The 25,370-nt window shown below is 46.2% G+C and overlaps 2 protein-coding genes across 6 annotated transcripts; one reads left to right on the top strand and one right to left on the bottom strand.

Annotated features, from left to right (window-relative positions):
* Nucleotides 1–181: 181 nt before the first annotated feature.
* Nucleotides 182–14,853, bottom strand: kat8 (K(lysine) acetyltransferase 8). Its single transcript, NM_001016234.3, is given in 11 exon segments — nucleotides 182–636; nucleotides 7,469–7,623; nucleotides 7,712–7,862; nucleotides 7,953–8,046; nucleotides 9,556–9,786; nucleotides 9,897–10,061; nucleotides 11,102–11,155; nucleotides 11,411–11,586; nucleotides 11,692–11,766; nucleotides 11,871–12,117; nucleotides 14,646–14,853. Coding segments are annotated over 10 exon segments (1,398 nt in total). The 5' UTR covers nucleotides 12,103–12,117; nucleotides 14,646–14,853; the 3' UTR covers nucleotides 182–571.
* Nucleotides 14,854–15,248: 395 nt separating this feature from the next.
* LOC100487577 (zinc-binding protein A33) lies at nucleotides 15,249–25,370 on the top strand. Of its 5 annotated transcripts, none has more exons than XM_031893138.1 (9): nucleotides 15,249–15,523; nucleotides 16,771–16,845; nucleotides 17,598–17,749; nucleotides 20,947–21,318; nucleotides 21,738–21,881; nucleotides 22,341–22,565; nucleotides 22,790–22,812; nucleotides 22,909–23,039; nucleotides 24,177–25,370. In XM_031893138.1, the coding sequence occupies exons 1-9, from the start codon at nucleotides 15,436–15,438 to the stop codon at nucleotides 24,722–24,724; spliced, it is 1,758 nt and encodes a 585-aa protein (XP_031748998.1). In that variant the 5' UTR covers nucleotides 15,249–15,435; the 3' UTR covers nucleotides 24,725–25,370. The 5 variants fall into 5 exon arrangements, with proteins under 5 accessions (XP_031748998.1, XP_031748999.1, XP_012809202.1 ...); XM_031893139.1 differs by having other exon boundaries at nucleotides 15,251–15,499; XM_012953748.3 differs by having other exon boundaries at nucleotides 15,252–15,523; nucleotides 21,738–21,833.

Genomic DNA, 25,370 nt, shown 5'->3' with positions numbered 1-25,370 from the left:
CACAGCTCCACCCACTTTGGGGGCATCCAACAAATGTTGCTTGGGGAGCACTAAGCTCTGAAGACACAATGTATTGTATTGCTGGCCCAGCGCTAGAAGTGCTACCATGGCCCCCTCAGCCCACCAATCAGTCCCTGCCGCCCCCCCCCCAGTAGGCGGAGCCAGTTCCATCACACAGTCATTTAGATAAAAATATTTTATTATATACAAACATTTCTAAGATCTGTAACTACAGTAAATGTTTATATGTCCAACACTGAAGTTCCCCCCATCGCTTCCCCGGCTATCGGGAGTAGGGACGACAATCAGTTCCGCACAAAGTGCGTGCTCGTAAGAAACGCAAAAGTCTCTGGCGCCCACAGCGCCGCGCAGCGGATCCGTGGCCCCTCCGGCAATGCTCGGGGGTGGGGGGGCTGCCCCCGGCGAGTCCTCCAGCCGACAGATCCTGCATGCACAGCATTGCTAATAGGAGCCAATCAGCTTCAATGCCATTCCAGGTACAACACAAAGTTGAAAGGTGGAACGCGTTGCGGCCCATTCACTGTCACTTCTGTTCTGCCGTCTCGTCCCCTCACTTCTTGGTGACCTTCAGTAGCTTGTGCTTTGGGGGGGCCCATTTCAAGTTGATAGAGTCCACTGGTAGGAGAACACAGATGTTAATATAGTGAATAATGTACCCCCAATTGTATAACGTAGGGATATTATAATTTCCCGAGGAGTTCCTTATAATATATAGTGAATAAAGTGCCCCCTATTGTAACATATAAGGATATTATAAGTCCCCGAGGAGTTCCTTATAATATATAGTGAATAAAGTACCCCCTATTGTAACATATAGGGATATTATTAGTCCCTGAGGAGTTCCTTATAATATATAGTGAATAAAGTACCCCCTATTGTAACATATAGGGATATTATAAGCCCCCGAGGAGTTCCTTATAATATATAGTGAATAAAGTGCCCCCTATTGTAACATATAGGGATATTATAAGTCCCCGAGGAGTTCCTTATAATATATAGTGAATAAAGTGCCCCCTATTGTAACATATAGGGATATTATAAGTCCCCGAGGAGTTCCTTATAATATATAGTGAATAAAGTGCCCCCTATTGTAACATATAGGGATATTATAAGCCCCCGAGGAGTTCCTTATAATATATAGTGAATAAAGTGCCCCCTATTGTAACATATAGGGATATTATAAGCCCCCGAGGAGTTCCTTATAATATATAGTGAATAAAGTGCCCCCTATTGTAACATATAGGGATATTATAAGTCCCCGAGGAGTTCCTTATAATATATAGTGAATAAAGTGCCCCCTATTGTAACATATAGGGATATTATAAGTCCCCGAGGAGTTCCTTATAATATATAGTGAATAAAGTACCCCCTATTGTAACATATAGGGATATTATAAGCCCCCGAGGAGTTCCTTATAATATATAGTGAATAAAGTGCCCCCTATTGTAACATATAGGGATATTATAAGTCCCCGAGGAGTTCCTTATAATATATAGTGAATAAAGTGCCCCCTATTGTAACATATAGGGATATTATAAGTCCCCGAGGAGTTCCTTATAATATATAGTGAATAAAGTACCCCCTATTGTAACATATAGGGATATTATAAGCCCCCGAGGAGTTCCTTATAATATTTAGTGAATAAAGTACCCCCTATTGTAACATATAGGGATATTATAAGTCACAGAGGAGTTCCTTATAATATATAGTGAATAAAGTGCCCCCTATTGTAACATATAGGGATATTATAAGCCCCCGAGGAGTTCCTTATAATATATAGTGAATAAAGTACCCCCTATTGTAACATATAGGGATATTATAAGCCCCCGAGGAGTTCCTTATAATATATAGTGAATAAAGTGCCCCCTATTGTAACATATAGGGATATTATAAGCCCCAGAGGAGTTCCTTATAATATATAGTGAATAAAGTGCCCCCTATTGTATAACATAGGGATATTATAACTTAGTAAAAACTTCATTATAAATGTAAAAGAATTGGCCAATGAGAATGCGGATTCCCAGCACTATACCAGGTATCTTCCAGTTATCTTACATATAATGAATAAAGTACCCCTATTGTAAAATATAAGGATATTAGACGTCCCAGAGGCGTTCCTTATAATTTATAGTGAATAAAGTGCCCCCTATTGTAAAATATAAGGATATTAGAAGTCAACTCGGAGTTTCATGACCTGAAACTCAGCCCCAACCCATGCTGCACATCCTCTCCCACTGTCTCTCCTTCTATAACTGGCACCTTATACTCATCTGCCCTGTGTCCATAGGTGCCATTTCCAATATGAGCAAAGCCAGCCCTGCATCATTGGGCTCATTTATTGGGCTAGAGGCGATCAGCACAGGTAACTTTAAAGGAATCTCCAGTCATTTACCTGTTTGGCCTGCAGGTGGCAGCAGCTCATAGACATTACTGGCAGGCAGTTTCCCACAGTTAAGGTCCCCCATACACAGGCTGATTGTAGCTGCCGATGTGGGTCCCTTGGACAGATTCGGCAGCTTATTGGCCCGTGTAGGGGCAGCAACAAGGGGCCTGCCCGACATCTGGCCTGAAATTGGGCAGATATAAATTAACCAGGTTAAAAGATTCAGTCGGATCGGGGACCACATGGGCTTGTTGATGTGGGTTCCGAAGCAACTGCCCCATTGCCGCCAAATGATCGAATTAGCCTACACGCTCCCCGATATCGCCCACCCGTAGTTGGGGGTATCGGCATGGGCGTCCGCAGAAAATTTTCCAAGGGGGGGGCAAGTAAGCTAGCATCATCCTGCAACAGATAAATATATATATATATATATATATATATAAATATATATATATATTTTTTTTTTTTTGCAGGATGATACTAGGGGAGGCTAAATATGGCCCATACACAGACTGACCTACAGCTAATGTGACACTTAGTGGATTCGCTGCTGACGTAAAAAGTTAACCTCCCAACTACCTCTTGCCGTTCCCACTGACTCCCAGGGATACTGCGCAAAAGTGCGGGTGGGGGTGCTTTTTTTTTTTACCCTAAAATGTTTAGTATTAGTAGTAAAAGTATTCATACGCGCACTTCTGTTAGGGGATCTGCAAACATTTGTGTTTGGGATCAGTTAGCTTAAAGGGGTAGTTCGCATTCGAATTCACTTTTATTTTTAATGGTTTTTCAGTTATTTAGCTTTTTGTTCAGCAGCTCTCCATTTGGTATTTCAGCAGCTATCTGGTTGCTAGGGTCTTATTTACCCTAGCAACCAGGTAGTGATTTAAACAAGAGATGGGAATATGAATAGTTAAGGGGCCTACTTGGAAAAATAAGTAATACAAAATTATAATAATAAAATTGTAGCCTCACAGAGCAATATTTTTTGGCCCCCATTTGAAATCTGTATAGAGGCAGAAGAGAAAGGCAAATTATTCAAAAAAATTAATTAGGAAGACCAATTGCAAAGTTGCTAGGAATAGGCCATTTTATAACATACTAAAGGTTAACTTAAAAGTGAACCACCCCTTTAGATGTGTTTATGTTAGTTTTATAGCAAGAAAGGCGCTGGGTACTGACTCCCCATTATATACAGTGAGACGCAGCCCGTATTTACAAACCCAGCACATTATATACAGTGAGACGCAGTCCGTATTTACAAACCCAGCACATTATATACAGTGAGACGCAGTCCGTATTTACAAACCCAGCACATTATATACAGTGAGACGCAGTCCGTATTTACAAACCCAGCACATTATATACAGTGAGACGCAGTCCGTATTTACAAACCCAGCACATTATATACAGTGAGACGCAGTCCGTATTTACAAACCCAGCACATTATATACAGTGAGACGCAGTCCGTATTTACAAACCCAGCACATTATATACAGTGAGACGCAGTCCGTATTTACAAACCCAGCACATTATATACAGTGAGGAGCAGTCCGTATTTACAAACCCAGCACATTATATACAGTGAGGAGCAGTCCGTATTTACAAACCCAGCACATTATATACAGTGAGACGCAGTCCGTATTTACAAACCCAGCACATTATATACAGTGAGACGCAGTCCGTATTTACAAACCCAGCACATTATATACAGTGAGACGCAGTCCGTATTTACAAACCCAGCACATTATATACAGTGAGATGCAGTCCGTATTTACAAACCCAGCACATTATATACAGTGAGGAGCAGTGGGTACAGATGGCAGATATTCAGGCCCTGGCACTATAACACTGGCACTGATACACAACATTGGCCCCACTGTAACTTACTATAAATGAACAAAACAATGACAAAAAAAAAAAAATAGTAAGTGCAAAAAACAACAACACATATATAAACACACAATGAGCTTTTTCAGAGGGAAAGAGTTAACTTACCCTCCATGTGTTAGGGTAGGGGATAGATTATAAATTATTATAGATGTCAGGTCAGGCAAAAAACAATTTAATGTCAGCTAGTGATTCTTTAGAACGGTATAGTGCCTGGGTATAGTGCCTGGGTATAGTGCCTGGGTATAGTGCCTGGGTATAGTGCCTGGGTATAGTGCCTGGGTATAGTGCCTGGGTATAGTGCCTGGGTATAGTGCCTGGGTATAGTGCCTGGGTATAGTACCTGGGTATAGTGCCTGGGTATAGTGCCTGGGTATAGTGCCTGGGTATAGTGCCTGGGTATAGTGCCTGGGTATAGTACCTGGGTATAGTGCCTGGGTATAGTGCCTGGGTATAGTGCCTGGGTATAGTGCCTGGGTATAGTGCTTGGGTATAGTGCCTGTGTATAGTGCCTGGGTATAGTACCTGGGTATAGTACCTGTGTATAGTGCCTGGGTATAGTACCTGGGTATAGTACCTGTGTATAGTGCCTGGGTATAGTGCCTGGGTATAGTGCCTGGGTATAGTGCCTGGGTATAGTGCCTGGGTATAGTGCCTGGGTATAGTGCCTGGGTATAGTACCTGGGTATAGTGCCTGGGTATAGTGCCTGGGTATAGTGCCTGGGTATAGTGCCTGGGTATAGTACCTGTGGGATGAAAACTGCAGCAAAAGTTGAGAGTTGGTTCTTAGGTAAAGTTACAGGGGCAGATTCTTCTTTTCAGTCTTTATTTCTGTTTCCAGTTTGCAAAATCTCCCGATCCCTGTGTGCATGTGTGCTCTGATTGGTCAATTTTACTGTCTGTCAAGGAAGCTGTGCTCTGATTGGAGAATCCACAAGAAGAAAGATCCAATCGGAGCACAGCAAAAACGGGCTTGAGGGGACTGCAGAAACGGAGTAAGGTTTTTGTTTTTTTTGCTACTTTTCCAGGGGGGGGCAAGTGCCCCCTCTTGCCCCCTTCTGTGGACGCCCATGGGTATCGGGTGAAGATCCACTCGCTTGGTGATCTCGCCAAGCGAGCGAATCTTAATGTGTATGGGGACCTTTACCCCCAGCCAGGGCCAGCCTTAGGCCAATAGGGCCCCAGCTATCTAGCCCACCCCTATCAATGAATGTCTCATAATGCCTTAGGCCAATAGGGCCCCAGCGATCTAGCCCGTCCCTATCAATGAATGTCTCATAATGCCTTAGGCCAATAGGGCCCAGCTATCTAGCCCGTCCCTATCAATGAATGCCCCATAATGCCTTAGGCCAATAGCCCCCAGCTATCTAGCCCACCCCTATCAATGAATGCCCCATAATGCCTTAGGCCAATAGCCCCCAGCTATCTAGCCCACCCCTGTCAATGAATGTCCCATAATGCCTTAGGCCAATAGCCCCCAGCTATCTAGCCCACCCCTGTCAATGAATGCCTCATAATGCCTTAGGCCAATAGCCCCCAGCTATCTAGCCCACCCCTGTCAATGAATGTCCCATAATGCCTTAGGCCAATAGCCCCCAGCTATCTAGCCCACCCCTATCAATGAATGCCCCATAATGCCTTAGGCCAATAGCCCCCAGCTATCTAGCCCACCCCTGTCAATGAATGCCCCATAATGCCTTAGGCCAATAGCCCCCAGCTATCTAGCCCACCCCTGTCAATGAATGCCCCATAATGCCTTAGGCCAATAGCCCCCAGCTATCCAGCCCACCCCTATCAATGAATGCCTTAGGCCAATAGCCCCCAGCTATCTAGCCCACCCCTGTCAATGAATGCCCCATAATGCCTTAGGCCAATAGCCCCCAGCTATCTAGCCAACCCCTATCAATGAATGCCCCATAATGCCTTAGGCCAATAGCCCCCAGCTATCTAGCCCACCCCTGTCAATGAATGCCCCATAATGCCTTAGGCCAATAGCCCCCAGCTATCTAGCCCACCCCTGTCAATGAATGCCCCATAATGCCTTAGGCCAATAGCCCCCAGCTATCTAGCCCACCCCTGTCAATGAATGCCCCATAATGCCTTAGGCCAATAGCCCCCAGCTATCTAGCCCACCCCTATCAATGAATGCCCCATAATGCCTTAGGCCAATAGCCCCCAGCTATCTAGCCCACCCCTATCAATGAATGCCTTAGGCCAATAGCCCCCAGCTATCTAGCCCACCCCTGTCAATGAATGCCCCATAATGCCTTAGGCCAATAGCCCCCAGCTATCTAGCCCACCCCTGTCAATGAATGCCCCATAATGCTATGGCCAATAGCCCCCAGCTATCTAGCCCACCCCTGTCAATGAATGCCCCATAATGCCTTAGGCCAATAGCCCCCAGCTATCTAGCCCACCCCTGTCAATGAATGCCCCATAATGCCTTAGGTCAATAGCCCCCAGCTATCTAGCCCACCCCTGTCAATGAATGCCCCATAATGCCTTAGGCCAATAGCCCCCAGCTATCTAGCCCATCCCTATCAATGAATGCCCCATAATGCCTTAGGCCAATAGCCCCCAGCTATCTAGCCCACCCCTGTCAATGAATGCCCCATAATGCCTTAGGCCAATAGCCCCCAGCTATCTAGCCCGCCCCTGTCAATGAATGCCCCATAATGCCTTAGGCCAATAGCCCCCAGCTATCTAGCCCACCCCTGTCAATGAATGCCCCATAATGCCTTAGGCCAATAGCCCCCAGCTATCTAGCCCGCCCCTATCAATGAATGCCTCATAATGCCTTAGGCCAATAGCCCCCAGCTATCTAGCCCACCCCTATCAATGAATGCCCCATAATGCCTTAGGCCAATAGCCCCCAGCTATCTAGCCCACCCCTGTCAATGAATGCCCCATAATGCCTTAGGCCAATAGCCCCCAGCTATCTAGCCCACCCCTGTCAATGAATGTCCCATAATGCCTTAGGCCAATAGCCCCCAGCTATCTAGCCCACCCCTGTCAATGAATGCCCCATAATGCCTTAGGCCAATAGCCCCCAGCTATCTAGCCCACCCCTATCAATGAATGCCCCATAATGCTGCTATGTGTTCTGGGACATTAAACACAAAGTGGGCCCTGCATTCATTCTGCTACCCCAGGGTACCCGCTGTCTGTCACTGTCACCTGTGATTGGTGGCTTCTTATACTGGGCGCTTTTCAGGTGCTCCTCCACCAGTTTGGGGGTGACGCAGATGACATGCTGTCCCTTCCAGTATTTCACCATATTCAGGGACTGTAAGGTGCCGATAATGTCATTCTGGGTAATGCTGGTCATCTGACTGAGAGACAAGCAAACACAGTGTAGCGGTCAGTATACTCTACAGGCTCATTAGCAGGTAAGTTACCCGCCCCTCCTCCGCCACTTACCTGAGATCCTTGATGGAGAGCGTCCCGCGGAAATCTCGCAGGATCTCCAGCAGAACCCAGGACCAGTAACTGCGGTAGCTGAGCTTGCCCAGGTCAGAGAGCGGCTTCTCAGGGGAACCCACCGTGTTCTCCAGCTTAGAGAGTTCATAGCCTGGCACAGTGTGAGAGAGACAGTAAGTGCCGGGAACAGAGACTGTTACTGAGAATTATACCCAATACAGAGAAAGAACCTATCACTTACTGAAAGCAATGAGGAACTTTCCATAGCCCCGCCTCTGGTACGGGGGGAGGGTCAATATGCAAGCCACGTTATTTCCATCCGGCGACTCCTTCTCCTGGGAATCCAATCAGATCAGAGATCAGTTGCCTTGTTATGGGCTAAGGGGCCCAGCCTGAAGGCCAGTTAGGGGGGGATTTGGGGTGAGTGCTTATTTGTGCCCTGGGTAACCCTGGAACTATAGCGGGGTGACTGTTACCCCAATGTTTCTATATATCTGTAACCTTGTTATGGGCTAAGGGGGCCCAGCCTGAAGGCCAGTTAGGGGGGGATTTGGGGTGAGTGCTTATTTGTGCCCTGGGTAACCCTGGAACTATAGCGGGGTGACTGTTACCCCAATGTTTCTATATATCTGTAACCTTGTTATGGGCTAAGGGGGCCCAGCCTGAAGGCCAGTTAGGGGGGGATTTGGGGTGAGTGCTTATTTGTGCCCTGGGTACCCCTGGAACTATAGCGGGGTGACTGTTACCCCAATGTTTCTATATATCTGTAACCTTGTTATGGGCTAAGGGGCCCAGCCTGAAGGCCAGTTAGGGGGGGATTTGGGGTGAGTGCTTATTTGTGCCCTGGGTACCCCTGGAACTATAGCAGGGTGACTGTTACCCCAATGTTTCTATATATCTGTAACCTTGTTATGGGCTAAGGGGCCCAGCCTGAAGGCCAGTTAGGGGGGGATTTGGGGTGAGTGCTTATTTGTGCCCTGAGTACCCCTGGAACTATAGCGGGGTGACTGTTACCCCAATGTTTCTATATATCTGTAACCTTGTTATGGGCTAAGGGGGCCCAGCCTGAAGGCCAGTTAGGGGGGGATTTGGGGTGAGTGCTTATATGTGCCCTGGGTACCCCTGGAACTATAGCAGGGTGACTGTTACCCCAATGTTTCTATATATCTGTAACCTTGTTATGGGCTAAGGGGGCCCAGCCTGAAGGCCAGTTAGGGGGGGATTTGGGGTGAGTGCTTATTTGTGCCCTGGGTACCCCTGGAACTATAGCGGGGTGACTGTTACCCCAATGTTTCTATATATCTGTAACCTTGTTATGGGCTAAGGGGGCCCAGCCTGAAGGCCAGTTAGGGGGGATTTGGGGTGAGTGCTTATTTGTGCCCTGGGTACCCCTGGAACTATAGCGGGGTGACTGTTACCCCAATGTTTCTATATATCTGTAACCTTGTTATGGGCTAAGGGGGCCCAGCCTGAAGGCCAGTTAGGGGGGGATTTGGGGTGAATGCTTATTTGTGCCCTGGGTACCCCTGGAACTATAGCAGGGTGACTGTTACCCCAATGTTTCTATATATCTGTAACCTTGTTATGGGCTAAGGGGGCCCAGCCTGAAGGCCAGTTAGGGGGGGATTTGGGGTGAGGGCTTATTTGTGCCCTGGGTACCCCTGGAACTATAGCGGGGTGACTGTTACCCCAATGTTTCTATATATCTGTAACCTTGTTATGGGCTAAGGGGGCCCAGCCTGAAGGCCAGTTAGGGGGGATTTGGGGTGAGTGCTTATTTGTGCCCCGAGTACCCCTGGATCTATAGCACCCCCCATGAGGGTGCTGAAGACCCTTTGGCCTACCTTGGAAAAGTATCCCACGATATGAGCTCCTTGTCGGTCCACCTCTGTCAGAATGTAAAACACAAAGGGTTCCACATCGAAGTACAATGTCTTGTGGTCGAGGAAGAGCTTGGCAAGGAGGCAGAGGTTCTGACAATAGATCTTGTGGTCTTTTCCATCCACTTCATACACGGAGATATTGCCTTTTCTATAAATCTCCTTCCCCGGGGGTTGCCGCCACTGACAGAGACCCTGTGAAAATGAGAATACAATGAACAAATTTGAGTGAGAGCAGCGCAACGCGGAGGGTTCCATGGGGTACGGGGGTGAGTAAGGGGAGACAGGGAGAGGTGGGATCTTACCAAGTGGTATCGATAGCTCTTCTCAAACTTCATGTATTTCAGGCAGTATTCACACACCCACAGCTTCGGCTGCTTCCCATAATCCTCGGGAAACGGAGAGAAGTACCAGGCGTCGATCTCGTAATTCCCTATGTGAATCTTGTCCACGTATTTGATTTTCGTGATCTGGAATTAAAAGGGAAGGCTCACGTGTATTAATATTTACCCAATGTGAATGAGTTCAGGCTACACCTTAAATACAAACAAAGACTGTGGGTGTCCTCCCCCTGGCTCCGGGAGTTAAACTACTTCATAAAATCCCCAAGTACCCATTACATTGGATGAGCTCATTCATTTCCCTGAGCTTTGGGCACTAAACTTGTCTGCCATTTTCAGCTGTGCAGCGTTCTATGAGTAGGGCATTGTACGGCCATTCTGAGGCACCGAAAATCTATGAACACACCAATGGGTGTAGCCAGCTGGGCTACAACTGAATTCTATATATTCTATATCTGAATAAACACCACAGCTTTTATATGTGACAACCCTGCTGCACAGCACGACTCAACCAAACGTTATTCAGCTGTTGCTGGACTACAAATCCCAGAATAATGTAACATATAATGAAGGGTGAGGCATGCTGGGAGCTGTAGTCCAGCAACATCAGGGTTGTATTCTTAAAGCAATATTGCCCAATAAAACTTTCCCAGCTCTCTAGGGCCCGCATTGGCAGCATTGAAATGCAAAAGAATCCTCCAATGAGAATCCCAGCTGATCTGTATAAATCTGGCTCCCTGTTCTCTGTTCCTGCAATTGGAGTTGGGAGCATTAAGCACAGTTTCCCAGCACTGAACAAGTCTGTCCCTTTATCCCCATGTCTGATTCCTGTGCCATATAATGACGGGAAAATGACATCATTATCTCTATATGTAAGGTACCAGCAAGGGGCATGACACAGTGCTGGGAATCAGCATCCTCATTGGTCAGCTCTCTTGCACTTAAAATGATGTTTTTCATTAGTAGAATTCTTATTGGTGAATTTTCTTTCATCTATAATTATGTTTATTGGCAACTGCTATAGAAAAACTAGGGGGTGCAGTGGGACAGCATCATGGCTGGGTTTCCATCCCCTTTAAAGATAAGTACAAATCAACATTACACCAGCAGGGAATCCCTAGGCCCCAGGGCAAAGTAAGGGGGTAAAACCCACTTTCGGCACCACTTACTGCTTCATGCTCCTTCTCCAGGGCAGCGGTGGTCGGATCCATTTCTGCGTACGTCTGCAAAAGGGAAATGGCAGTTATGAGTCTCAGAAGCTGTCAGCCAATCAAAGGGGAGGGAAAGTTCTTCAAACTAAAACAAACAATGGTTCTCTCATACATTATTAGAGGTTGCTGGGAACTGTAGTTCCATAAAAAAGTCAGTTATCCGCTGGCACTTATATATATATATATATATATATATATATATATCTATATATCTATCTATATATATATAGGGCATATACATGATATAGTCTGGGATAAGCGCCTTGCCTTTTGCACGTGGTTGATCTCATCGTGTTTCCTCTTCTGATTTCGGGTGATCTTTCTTTCCGGCTGCTCAGAGAGTTCATTCAGGTATTGGTCTGTGTTCTTCTGGACGGCATCTTTCACGGTCTTGGTCAGCGCCAGTCTGTTCTTGTCCACCCATTCGTCCAGTCGCCGGTTACCTGCGCAGAAGGACACCAACATTGTCTAATGTTGCCCGGGCCCCGCCCCCCAGTGGGGCAGCAATATAGGTACCCAACATGCAAAGTAAATTGGTGGGGACTTACAGCCTACATAATGCACGTAGTACTCCTCCCGACCCTCCTGTTCGTTTAGCCGCGACTGGATCACCTCTGCAGAATCTGTGTGGGAGACAGGGGATGTGAGATACATATAGTACCTATATTAGCACAAAGGCCAATGCCACAAACCAAACATAAATATCAAATAAAAGATAGTATCTTACGCCAAGTGTTATCTGCTCTCCGGCACAGGTAGGTCTCCCCAATCTCCACCGTCACTTCCTGATCTCTCCCGACCCCGCCAGAAGTGCCAATCTCTCCTCCAGACACCGCCTCCTCGTCCTCCTCCTCTTTAATGGCCAATTGGTCAAGTCCATCATCGTGTGAGGCGAGAGTCCCCTGCTCGTTCATGGGGCTGGTTAGGTTTCTTTGTTCCTCTGCAGACATGGAATCCATCACAATCTATAGGAGCTGGGGGCCAAAACATGATATAAGCAAAGGGAGCAGCTGACACTGAACTAGGGAGTCCTTAACCCAAATTCAGGAGCCCTGCCATGTAAGGGAGCTGTATGTGATCCCTTCTCTTTATCAATTACAATACACTGTATGTATGTATGTATGTATAACTTTATATATAAAGCTCTGCACAATCTTACAATATACACAATTACACACAGGGAGGGCAAGTGTTACAATAAATAAGTATAAATACACAGGGAGTAAGTGCCATGGGGTATGAGACACAGTGGGAAGGAGGTCCCTGCCCCGTAGAGCTTACAGTCTGTGGGTGGGTAACATACAGGCACAAATTGGAAGGTAAGAGTGCACCAGGTATGGGCATTTGCCCTTAAGCGCAGGACTGGGCAAAATAATGTTTTAGTGCCCCAGAAGGTACAGTCTGAGTTTTATCTTAAAGACAGTGGGTGAGTGTTCCCTACGGAGGGATTCAGGGATAGAGTTCCAGAGGGAAGGGGCAGTGAGATAGAAAGGGTTAAGCCGAGAGAGTGGGTCAGTGTTCCCGACAGAGGGATTCAGGGATAGAGTTCCAGAGGGAAGGGGCAGTGAGATAGAAAGGGTTAAGCCGAGAGAGTGGGTCAGTGTTCTCGACAGAGGGATTTTCACGGGAGGAGGGGGTTATTCTTCCCCTTTACAGAGCACTGGTAAGGCCCCATCTAGAATATGCTGTTCAGTTTTGGTCTCCAGTGCTCAAACGGGACATTATTGAGCTAGAGAGGGTCCAGAGAAGGGCAACTAAGCTGGTAAAGGGTATGGAAAGTCTCGGTTATGAAGAAAGACTGGCCAAGTTGGGTCTGTTTACACTGGAGAAGAGGCGCTTAAGAGGTGACATGATAACTATGTATAAATATATAAGGGGATCATATAATAACCTCTCTAATGTTTTATTTACCAGTAGGTCCTTCCAACGGACACGAGGGCACCCACTCCGTTTAGAAGAAGGGAGGTTCCATTTAAATATTCGGAAAGGATTTTTTACAGTGAGAGCTGTGAAGTTGTGGAATTCCCTCCCCGAATCAGTCGTACTGGCTGATACATTATATAGCTTTAAGAAGGGGCTGGATGGATTCTTAGCAAGTGAGGGAATACACGGTTATGGGAGATAGCTCTTAGTACAAGTTGATACAGGGACTGGTCCGATTGCCATCTTGGAGTCAGGAAGGAATTTTTTCCCCTCTGAGGCAAATTAGAGAGGCTTCAGATGGGGTTTTTTGCCTTCCTCTGGATCAACTTGTAGTTAGGCAGGTTAGGTATAGGCATTATGGTTGAACTTGATGGACGTATGTCTTTTTTCAACCCAACTTACTATGTTACTATGTTACTATGTTACTATGTTACTATGATTCAGGGATAGAGTTCCAGAGGGAAGGGGCAGCGAGATAGAAAGGGTTAAGCCGAGAGAGTGGGTCAGTGTTCCCTACGGAGGGATTCAGGGATAGAGTTCCAGAGGGAAGGGGCAGCGAGATAGAAAGGGTTAGGGAGACCAGTGAGGGAATGTAGTGAGGGGCAGGGAGACCAGTGAGGGAATGTAGTGAGGGGCAGGGAGACCAGTGAGGGAATGTAGTGAGGGGCAGGGAGACCAGTGAGGGAATGTAGTGAGGGGCAGGGAGACCAGTGAGGGAATGTAGTGAGGGGCAGGGAGACCAGTGAGGGAATGTAGTGAGGGGCAGGGAGACCAGTGAGGGGATGTAGTGAGGGGCAGGGAGACCAGTGAGGGGATGTAGTGAGGGAATGTAGTGAGGGGCAGGGAGACCAGTGAGGGAATGTAGTGAGGGGCAGGGAGACCAGTGAGGGAATGTAGTGAGGGGCAGGGAGACCAGTGAGGGAATGTAGTGAGGGGCAGGGAGACCAGTGAGGGGATGTAGTGAGGAGCAGGGAGACCAGTGAGGGGATGTAGTGAGGAGCAGGGAGACCAGTGAGGGGATGTAGTGAGGAGCAGGGAGACCAATGAAGAAATGTAATGAGGAGCAGAGGAGGGAAGGGCACTGAATGTTAGCAGAAGGATTCTGTATGCTCCTTTGCTTAACAGGCAGCCATGCTAGAGAGCTTAATTGAGGCTGAACAGGTTCCCTCTCAGGAGAGAGCAGGAGGATCCTGGCAGCAGAGTGTAAGACTGATTGCAGGGGAGAGAGGTGAGAGTCTGGGAGGCCGGTTAGTAGGAGATTGCAATAATCTAAGCGGGAAAGGATAAGGGCATGGATTAGTGTTTAGCTGTTACTTGTGAAAGAAAGGGGCGCAATAGACTTCCTATAGGGGTCAGTATCTGAGCAATGGAGAGACGCCATGCAGCTGTGTTTATATACAGGTTACTGCCAAGGCAACAGTCACCCCCTGCCTTATAGCAGAACAACACAGGCAAACCCCAGCCCAGAAAGCCCTTCAAAGCTACAGATAGCAACAGCGCCCCTAGTGGTAGCAAGCGTGTGATTGGCTGTGCCAGTGCAGCCCCACACAGTGACATACACAGCGCTGCAGGCTCTTACCTTGCTATCACGTGACTATCCAGGCTAAAGTCGGGCGCTTCCTTAGTACGTCACGGAACCGAAAGAGCCCGATAGGCGGCTCAGGGGGATCGGTGCCGCCTCAGGGCGAGATGGCTGCCGTTAGTTTCCCAAAAACGAATCTGCCTGAGCGAACCCGCAGAGCTACGCCAGCTCCCCCTGTAACGCACACAGGCCTGGGCCATCAACGGGAAGTGCGTCACACCTTCCCCGTCACGTGATGCGGTAGCCGCGCTGTTTGAAAGCACCGTTACCTCACCTCCGCGGCCATCTTGTTTCAGGGCAAGTTTCCCTTAAGGCTTAAGTACCATTGGTAGCGTTATACCACACACTGCAGTGAGCGCTTCAACTGCATGCAACGCTCTACTGTGACTTTGGCTTTATTAGGGGGGTTCGCCATTGGCAGTAAGGCGCTCTATTTCATTTGCGAATGCTGTGAAGTAATTATACGTAGCCACAGTAGCACTGACTTTCCCAATTACATTCATCGTTGTAAAAATAAGTTCCGCCCCAACTCGGTCTGTACGTATAAGCCACGCCCTCCATGTTCCCCAGTCCCCAAAGGCTTGTTGGTGCACGGCTCCACCCCCAACCCTGTCTGTCTCTTTTATATATGAGGCGTAGTAATACTCGCTCCGCCCCGAAGCAGTCAGTCCCGCCCTTCGTGCTAAAGTAGTCCCCCACAGAACTCCGCCCCCTACCTGTCCCACACCCCGCCTTGCACATATTGGCAAAAAGTGCCGGCTTAACCCAGCCCCTCCCAGAGTGGGAGATGGGACCTGGAAGTGAGGAGAGTGGCGGGAAAACCTTTCTGTACCTGAGGGACAATACATGGCGTGTGTGCTACATTTTTAAACTCAGTGTGTCACTTTGTGGACATATTTGTTACCCATTCACCGTGGTTTGGGAGTGTGTGTGGTGGGGAATTGCTCATACAGTAAATCTGCCTCAGATACAATGGTGGCTGCTGCTTCATAGATGGGGGTGGGCATGAGGTGATTCCTGTCAGGGTGTGGTATTCATATAAGGGGGTATATGTTCCACAGGCTCCAGGCACTTTGGTATAAAGAGGTCAGTGCTGACTGGTCAGGCCATAGAGGGCATTTGCCCTGGGCTAGCAGCTTCACAGTGACAAGGTATACCGGCTAACAGTCCTTGGCACTGACTGTAGGGTAGTAGCCAATCAGCAGCTAGTTTAGACCTGCCAGGGACTGCAGTGTATCTTTCCCTTGTGTGAAAGCAGAGCTGTGATTGGCTACCCACATCCCCAGTATGCCTCGCCATATAATCTGGTTAAAGGTTTACTTGGGGCTTTTATCCACCAGTACAGAAGGAAAGTTAAAATCCCCCAGTGATTTTTAACTCCCCCCCAGTCACACTAATTGCTTACCTTTTACCCCAGCCAGGTAATCCTCTTCCCTCACTGGGGCACCCCCAGTGATTTTTACCTTCCCTTTAAAGTTTGGCCTAAACCAAGAGCTTCCTATAGATAAAGATTGGAAGCCATGTTGCTTTTTGTTTGTTTCTTATGGTTAAGTCACTTTTCTTTGGAGAAAGTAAGAAAATGCATTATAGGAAACCCCTAACCCTGTAGGCAATTATGAATAATATACGGTGCTGGTTTCCCTTTGGGCTAAACATTAACCCTATCTGTAACAATGGCCCCTTTATTGGGGCTCCCTATAGATCCTCTCAGGTCCCTGTCTGGGTTTCACATGAGGGGTGGGCGTGTCCTAACGGTCCCTGCCAGAAGCACAGTAGGAGGGGGAGAGCCAATCACAGCCCTGCAGTCACACAAGCACAGACAGGCTTCAGTTCCCTATCAGGTCAGCCTAGCTGCTGATTGGTTCCTATCCTACAGTGCCGCCGGCCCCCCCTGCACAGCCTGGGAAAGGAGGCAGCAGGGAGTAGAACAGATGGGCGGGGCAAGTGGGATTTTTGAACAACTTTTCAATAAATCAGCCCAGAACACTGCTTTCTAAAGCCCATTCCTTCTATATTTAGATGTGCTATGCAGTGACATTGTTATTTTATAATAAAGGTAGGGTACAGGGGTAGCGGAGGGATCTTCCTTATTGCATTCGCATTCTGTTTCTCCCCGCTCCAGGAGTGGTAACTGTCATTGGAAGCAGGAGCACAGATGAAGGCCGCCTTGAGGATTTTTACGTGCGTTATGAGGGATGTAAGTATCTCTGCCCGCTGATCATATATATGCTTTTGCCCGCAGAGAGAGGGGCCATTAAAGGAGAACTAAAGCCTAACTAATAGGCTAGAAATATTGTACATTATGTTTGGGCTTCTGTTCCAGCCCAAGGCCCCCACAGCCCCATAGCAGGGAAGATCTGTGGCAGGGAAGATGCCCCCAGTAACCCCCCATCTTCTTTTCTGCAGATTCTTTTCTGTTTAGGGACCCACTCACTATATACTGTATATACAGAATATAATTATCACAGTATATGGCTGATTAGAAATGAATACAGACAACTACTACTTGTCAGCTCTAAAACCAGTGAAATTAGCATTAGAATTTAATAATCTGGTTGATAATTTGAGCCAACCCCTAACCGCAGTCTCTCAACAGCTGCTCAGATCCCACTGAACATGTGCGGTGCCACTGACCCCTCCTAACAAAATCCAAAATGGGGGGCTCCTGGGGCAACTGTAAAGGCCTGGATCATTGTTGCTATTGGGATTCTGAAACTTTAGCATAGTGTAGTAAGTTCAGGATATAAAATATGGCATATTTAGCCATATTTATTTTTAGGGATTAGTTCTCCTTTAAAGAAAACAGATTTTATCTGCAGAGCCCCCTTTCCCTAGATTTTTCAATTTTCCATGATTTTTCATTCAAGAAGATGTGATGCTTGAGGTAACTGTGCCAGTGCAATTTAGCACCGGTGTTGGTAAATAAGGCCCAGTGTGCTTGCTCTGCAGCTGACCCACCTCAGGAGGAGTGGCTGGGCAGGAAATGCCTGGTGCCATTGGAAGAGGCTGTGCAAGTGATCAACAGAGAAAAGAGAAAACTGGCAGAGCAAGGGGAGGAACTGAGCAAGAAAGTACAAGACTGCATGTCCCGGGAGCCAAAGGTAAACCTAATATTAAAGGAACAGTAAAACCACAAAATGAAATTGTATCAAAGTAATATAGTGAATAAAGTGCCCCCTATTGTAAAATATAGGGATATTATAAGCCCCCGAGGAGTTCCTTATAATATATAGTGAATAAAGTGCCCCCTATTGTAACATATAGGGATATTATAAGCCCCCGAGGGGTTCCTTATAATATATAGTGAATAAAGTGCCCCCTATTGTAACATATAGGGATATTATAAGTCCCTGAGGAGTTCCTTATAATATATAGTGAATAAAGTACCCCCTATTGTAACATATAGGGATATTATAAGTCCCCGAGGAGTTCCTTATAATATATAGTGAATAAAGTACCCCCTATTGTAACATATAGGGATATTATAAGTCCCCGATGAGTTCCTTATAATATATAGTGAATAAAGTGCCCCCTATTGTAACATATAGGGATATTATAGGCCCCGAGGCGTTCCTTATAATATATAGTGAATAAAGTGCCCCCTATTGTAACATATAGGGATATTATAAGTCCTCGAGGAGTTCCTTATAATATATAGTGAATAATGTGCCCCCTATTGTAACATATAGGGATATTATAAGCCCCCGAGGAGTTCCTTATAATATACAGGTCCTTTTAAAAAAATTAGCATATTGTGATAAAGTTCATTATTTTCTGTAATGTACTGATAAACATTAGACTTTCATATATTTTAGATTCATTACACACAACTGAAGTAGTTCAAGCCTTTTCTTGTTTTAATATTGATGATTGTGGCATACAGCTCATGAAAACCCAACATTCCTATCTCAAAAAATTAGCATATTTCATCCGCCCAATAAAAAAAAAGTGTTTTTAATACAAAAAAAGTCAACCTTCAAATAATTATGTTCAGTTATGCACTCAATACTTGGTCGGGAATCCTTTTGCAGAAATGACTGCTTCAATGTGGCGTGGCATGGAGGCAATCAGCCTGTGGCACTGCTCAGGTGTTATGGAGGCCCAGGATGCTTCAATAGCGGCCTTAAGCTCATCCAGAGTGTTGGCTCTTGTGTCTCTCAACTTTCTCTTCACAATATCCCACAGATTCTCTATGGGGTTCAGGTCAGGAGAGTTGGCAGGCCAATTGAGCACAGTAATACCATGGTCAGTAAACCATTTACCAGTGGTTTTGGCACTGTGAGCAGGTGCCAGGTCGTGCTGAAAAATGAAATCTTCATCTCCATAAAGCTTTTCAGCAGATGGAAGCATGAAGTGCTCCAAAATCTCCTGATAGCTAGCTGCATTGACCCTGCCCTTGATAAAACACAGTGGACCAACACCAGCAGCTGACATGGCACCCCAGACCATCACTGACTGTGGGTACTTGACACTGGACTTCAGGCATTTTGGCATTTCCCTCTCCCCAGTCTTCCTCCAGACTCTGGCACCTTGATTTCCGAATGGCATACTTTGGACCACTGAGCAACAGTCCAGTGCTGCTTCTCTGTAGCCCAGGTCAGGCGCTTCTGCCGCTGTTTCTGGTTCAAAAGTGGCTTGACCTGGGGAATGCAGCACCTGTAGCCCATTTCCTGCACGCGCCTGTACACGGTGGCTCTGGATGTTTCTACTCCAGACTCAGTCCACTGCTTCCGCAGGTCCCCCAAGGTCAGGAATCGGTCCTTCTCCACAATCTTCCTCAGGGCCCAGTCACCTCTTCTCGTTGTGCAGCATTTTCTGCCACACTTTTTCCTTCCCACAGACTTCCCACTGAGGTGCCTTGATACAGCACTCTGGGAACAGCCTATTTGTTCAGAAATTTCTTTCTGTGTCTTAAGGTGGCCATACACGCACCGATATTATCGTACGAAACCTCGTTTCGTACGATAATCGGTGCGTGTATGGCATGTCAGCGAGCCGACCGATATCGCAGGAAGCTGCTGAAATCGGTCGGCTCGCCGATCGGCCAAGTTAGAAAATTTTGATCGGGCGCCATAGAAGGCGCCTGACCAAAATTCTCCCTTCAGAGCTGAATCGGCAGAAGGAGGTAGAAATCCTATTGTTTCTACCTCCTTACCTGCCGATTCAGCCCTGAATGGTGTGTGGCGGATCTGACGATGTTTCGTGCGACCGACGGTCGTACGAAACATCGTGAGATCGCCACGTGTATGGCCAGCTTTACCCTCTTGCTTGAGGGTGTCAATGATGGCCTTCTGGGCAGCAGTCAGGTCGGCAGTCTTACCCATGATTGCGGTTTTGAGTAATGAACCAGGCTGGGAGTTTTTAAAAGCCTCAGGAATCTTTTGCAGGTTTTTAGAGTTAATTTGTTGATTCAGATGATTAGGTTAATAGCTCATTTAGAGAACCTTTTCATGATATGCTAATTTTTTGAGATAGGAATTTTGGGTTTTCATGAGCTGTATGCCACAATCATCAATATTAAAACAAGAAAAGGCTTGAACTACTTCAGTTGTGTGTAATGAATCTAAAATATATGAAAGTCTAATGTTTATCAGTACATTACAGAAAATAATGAACTTTATCACAATATGCTAATTTTTTGAAAAGGACCTGTATAGTGAATAAAGTACCCCCTATTGTAACATATAGGGATATTATAAGCCCCGAGGAGTTCCTTATAATATATAGTGAATAAAGTACCCCCTATTGTAACATATAGGGATATTATAAGCCCCCGAGGAGTTCCTTATAATATATAGTGAATAAAGTACCCCCTATTGTAACATATAGGGATATTATAAGCCCCCGAGGAGTTCCTTATAATATATAGTGAATAAAGTACCCCCTATTGTAACATATAGGGATATTATAAGTCCCCGAGGAGTTCCATGACCATATTAAAGGAACAGTAACATCAAAAAATTAAAGTGGGGGCAGCCATTCAAGCTGGAAAAAAGGAGAAAAGGCACAGGTTACATAGCAGATAACTAGTAGATAAGCCCCATATAATGGGGATTTATCGGTTATCTGCTAATTAACCTGTGCCTTTTTTTCCTTTGAATGGCTGCCCCCATGACTACAGAGCAGTTAACTTATATAAACTATAGTAGTCTTTCTGAGGCAAACACACCAGTTGTAGCAATGCAGGGCAACATTACATTATATTTAATACTTCAACAATGTACCCTAGTTTTAGTTAGATGAGTGCTTTGAGAGGTTTGTGGCAGCCAATTTACTCAGTGTTTCTGTGCCACACCAGAAGTGCAAGCCGCTGGAAGCCTCTGAATCGGGACTGCCCTCTGACGTTCCAGAGCAGCTGATTTGCCCGCACTGCCTGGACCCTTTCACCGACCCCGTGCTTCTAGACTGCGGCCACAACCTGTGCAACTCTTGCCTCTTGTCCATATTATCAAACCGGTCCTCCTCCAGTTGCCCTCGCTGTCTTAAATTTCTTTCTGGCCAAAACTGCAAGCCTAACTATGCCCTGGGCAGCCTGGCCTGCCAAATGAAAGCGAGCTCCTTGGCCCACCCTGCCCAGGAAGCCAGAGAAGGGTCACAGAACAAAGCCGGAGACCAAAGGCAGGCCAAGGTCTGGGTTCCGGTTGGACAGACCAGCTGCACAGAGAAGCATGTAAGGATGTGTATGAGGGTGGGGAGAAAGGGAATATCTCCTTTATTAGCTCTTGAGTATCATTCATGTATTATAAGGGATAATGTACCCCCTACTGTAAATGATAAGGATATTAGCAGTCACTGAGGGGTTCTGTGCCCATATAAAGGCACAAGGCTGCAGGCTGAGTTATACAGGGAACTCTGAGTATCACTCATGTATTATAAGGGATAATGTACCCCCTACTGTAAATGATAAGGATATTAGCAGTCACTGAGGGGCTTTGTGCCCATATAAAGGCACAATACTATCCTGACCAACCAATAAACCAACTTTTGAATCAATCATTTTTATAAGATGTTGGCTGAGGCTGTAACATATCTGTATATGATCCATATCCAGATTTCTGGCATCTTCACATTTATTTTTTGCTTTTTCAGGATAATAAGGCTTCTAGGATGAACCAAGTGCAAATCTGCCTGCAGCAGCTGAGGGGCCAATGTGAGGAGCAGGAGCGCTGCCTGTCCAAATTGTCGGTAGTGTGTTTTTTTTTAATAAAGATCAGTCCTAACATCTATATCATGGTTTGTTTGATTTATTTTTTTAAACATATTAAAGAGATTGTTCCCCTTTAAATTGAATGTAACTTTGCCATAGACATTGATATTCTGAGACAAATTGCAATGGGTTTTCATTTTTTATATTTTGTGGTTTTTCAGTTATTTAGTTTTCTTTTCAGCAGCTACCTGGTTGTTAGGGTTCAAATTACCTTAGCAACCAGGCAGCGATTTGAATGAGAAACTGGAATATGAATAGAACGTTAAGTAATAAAGAGTAACAATTAAATTGTAGCCTCACAGAGCAATAGTTCTTTGGCTGCCGGGGTCAGTGACCCCTATTTGAAAGCTGAAAAGATGTAGAAGAGGAGAAGTTACAAATACATAATAAAGACCAATTGCAAAGTTGCTAGGAATAGGACATTCTATAACATACTAACAAAGGTGATTAAGATCATACAGTGCAGCCTATTTTGCCTTTATCAGGAGATTGCGTGCAGTCTGGAGCAACACCTGGAGTCGCAATTCTCTGCGCTGCAACGCTTCCTGCAGGAGAGGAAGGAGAAGCTGCAGATGGAGCTGCACCAGGAAGTGACAGAGGCTCAGGTGGTGATGAAGCAGGAGCTGTGTAGGATGAGGAAGGAATGGCAGAGAATTGAGAAGGACCTGGGCACCATGATGGGAGAGAGAGATCTGGGGGCTCTGGGAAAGGTGGGACATTAGGCAAACAGACCGGCTCTCCTGGTTGTGTATCAGTTGGGCCGTATTGTACTGCAGCACCACATCCTTCCATCACTTGGATGTGTGTCTAATATTGTTTTTATAAACACACAGCGGCACCATGGGATGTATATACGCTGCCGTGCTAAATGTGTGTTTCATATCTACACACACCCTACTGCTAATCTTAATAGTAACCCTTATTCTTTTTTTAGGGTACACAGTTGCTGACTGACAGGTACATACAAATTGTTCCACACAACGGTGTGACCTCTGGCACATCAGGCTCGAATCTAACTCCTCCCCTGTGATTCTCCCCTTACTCTACACCAAGGTGCGCTCAGATGCAGGACTCCAACTCCCCTGGCCGGAACCTTGCCCAGATTGAAAACCGCTTGTTGGGGCGTTTCAGGGGCCCGGTACAGTTTGGCGCCTGGAGGGATATGAAAGCCGTGCTGGAGCCAGGTATTACGGTGACTCAAATTTCTCAAAGGGGAGACATATTGTGTGAAAAACAACATTGTGCCAATGAATTGTACTCATCTAAATATAGAAGGAATGGGCTTTAATAAGTAGTGTTTTGGGCTGATTTATTGAAAATTTCTCCAAAAATCCCACTAGCCCCGCCCATCTGCTCCACTTCCTGCTGCCTCCTTTCCCAGGCTGTGCAGGGGGGCCCGCGGCACTGTAGGATAGGAACCAATCAGCAGCTAGGCTGACCTGATAGGGAACTGAACCCTGTCTGTGTTTGTGTGACTGCAGGGCTGTGATTGGCTCTCCCCCTCCTACTGTGCTTCTGGCAGGGACCGTTAGGACACGCCCACCCCTCATGTGAAACCCAGACAGGGACCTGAGAGGATCTATAGGGAGCTCCAATAAAGGGGCCATTGTTACAGATAGGGTTAATGTTTAGCCCAAAGGGAAACCAGCACCGTATATTGTTCATTATTGCCTACAGGGTTAGGGGTTTTTTTGTTTATCCTATATCCTGTATATCCTATATCAAACCATTTTGACTTCTAATATGTATATTAAAGCGGACCTCTCACCTTAAGAAATAATTTCAAATTGTTTTCTATTGTGTTTGTCAAGCAAAATAAACTTTACTTACACTATATAAATTATTTTAATCTTATTTTCTTCAGCCTTGGAATTCACAATTGCAGCAAGCAGGCAGGGGCCATTGCATCCTGCCAAAATGTTGTTTCTGTGCCAGTATGGGGGGGACCCAATACCCATATCCATGCACTGGTTACACAATTACATGGTGAGGAGGGAAGGGGGAATGTGAGGAATGCAGCAACATCTAAGAAGTTCTGAATTGAAAGTGAAAGTAACTGTCTGTCCCACCTCTATGCCTAAGGCATAGAGGCGGGGCAGGCATTATATGATTGACAGCTGGGATTTTAAAATGCCCTTATAATGGGTATGGATGTAGTAATAAAAAAATATTTTGGGTCTCATGTTTAATTTGAAAAGGGCTTTTATTTAGCTTTTTATGTCTGGGTGACAGGTCCACTTTAAGTAAAAAATATACGATTAAGAAAAAGTAAATGGCAACGTTATAATTGGAAATCTGGTCCTTGTCTCGTGATTGTGCAGGTTTATCCTGTCCTCGTCTGGATCCAGATACGGCCCATCCCGACTTACTGCTGTCTGAGGGAAACCGCCGCGTCAGCTATTTCCCAGTGAGCCGCCCCCCCGCTATAAGCAGCACAAGGTTCAGCCAATACCTAGTGGCTTTGGGAGTGCCCAAGTACAAATGCGGGAAGCATTACTGGGAGCTAGAAATCGGCAGGAACACAGAATGCGACGTTGGCCTCAGCTTGGACTGTATTAGCCATAAGGATCCCTTTGCCCTTACCCCGGCCGACGGCTGCTGGGTCTGCTCTGTTAGAGGAGGCCATCACATTGTGGCATTTGACTCCTCCCCTAAAGTTTTCAAGCTACCGGAGAAGCCTCGCCGGATGGGGGTGTATCTGGATTATGAAGGGGGACAGATTTCGTTCTACAACCCACAAACCATGGAACATTTTTACACCTTCAGGGCTTCCTTCCGGGGCAGCCTCTGTTCCTACGTATCTCCCTGTTCTGTCACTGACGGGGAAACCAGTGGGCAGCTCCTCAGGGTCTTCCAAGACCAGCTGTGACTCGGTTATATTTTGGCTATTTGGATGTTATATTTTTCTTTTTCCTTATTGCTGGAATCCTTAGTTAATAGCAGAGGTTCTTGGGAAAATGGGTTTATTTAAATTATGCAGATTTGTAGCCAATACCGTCTGCAGGAGGGTAATTACTGGTTCTTACTGGCTTCCTTCCTATTATGGGATTCTGGCAAAGATGCCATTAATAGGTGGCATTCCTGCAACTTATTGGCCCAAATATGGGGCCCTCCTGAAGGCCTCTCCAACTCATATCTGACCGAACAGTGTCTTCATCTCTGCTGGAAAGAAAATCCTCCTGATGTGACTATTGGAGCAGGGCCCAAAGGTACCATGGAATCTCTGTGCTATGGAAACTGTAGCTATAATTTGATTTTCTAAATGTTTAAGGCAGAGGGTAAATATAATAATATATGATGACTGGATTTCTTACATATGATAATGATCTAGTTGCCCATTGGCTGCTGGCAGGAAGCCCCCCTCCAATCTCCAGCTGCCGTTGCTAAGATTGTGTTTTTTTGGTTTGGGAATGAATCGGCGGAATTCTTTGTGAGCACATATGCGTACAGGCGGTGCCCGGACACAAAGCCCAATATCATTTATAGAATGTTGGAATAAAATCTTTGCAAAGGTG

The sequence above is a fragment of the Xenopus tropicalis genome, chromosome 9, assembly GCF_000004195.4.
Source record: "Xenopus tropicalis strain Nigerian chromosome 9, UCB_Xtro_10.0, whole genome shotgun sequence".
Lineage (NCBI taxonomy): Eukaryota > Metazoa > Chordata > Amphibia > Anura > Pipidae > Xenopus > Xenopus tropicalis.
This window is presented reverse-complemented; position numbering and strand designations above follow the sequence as displayed.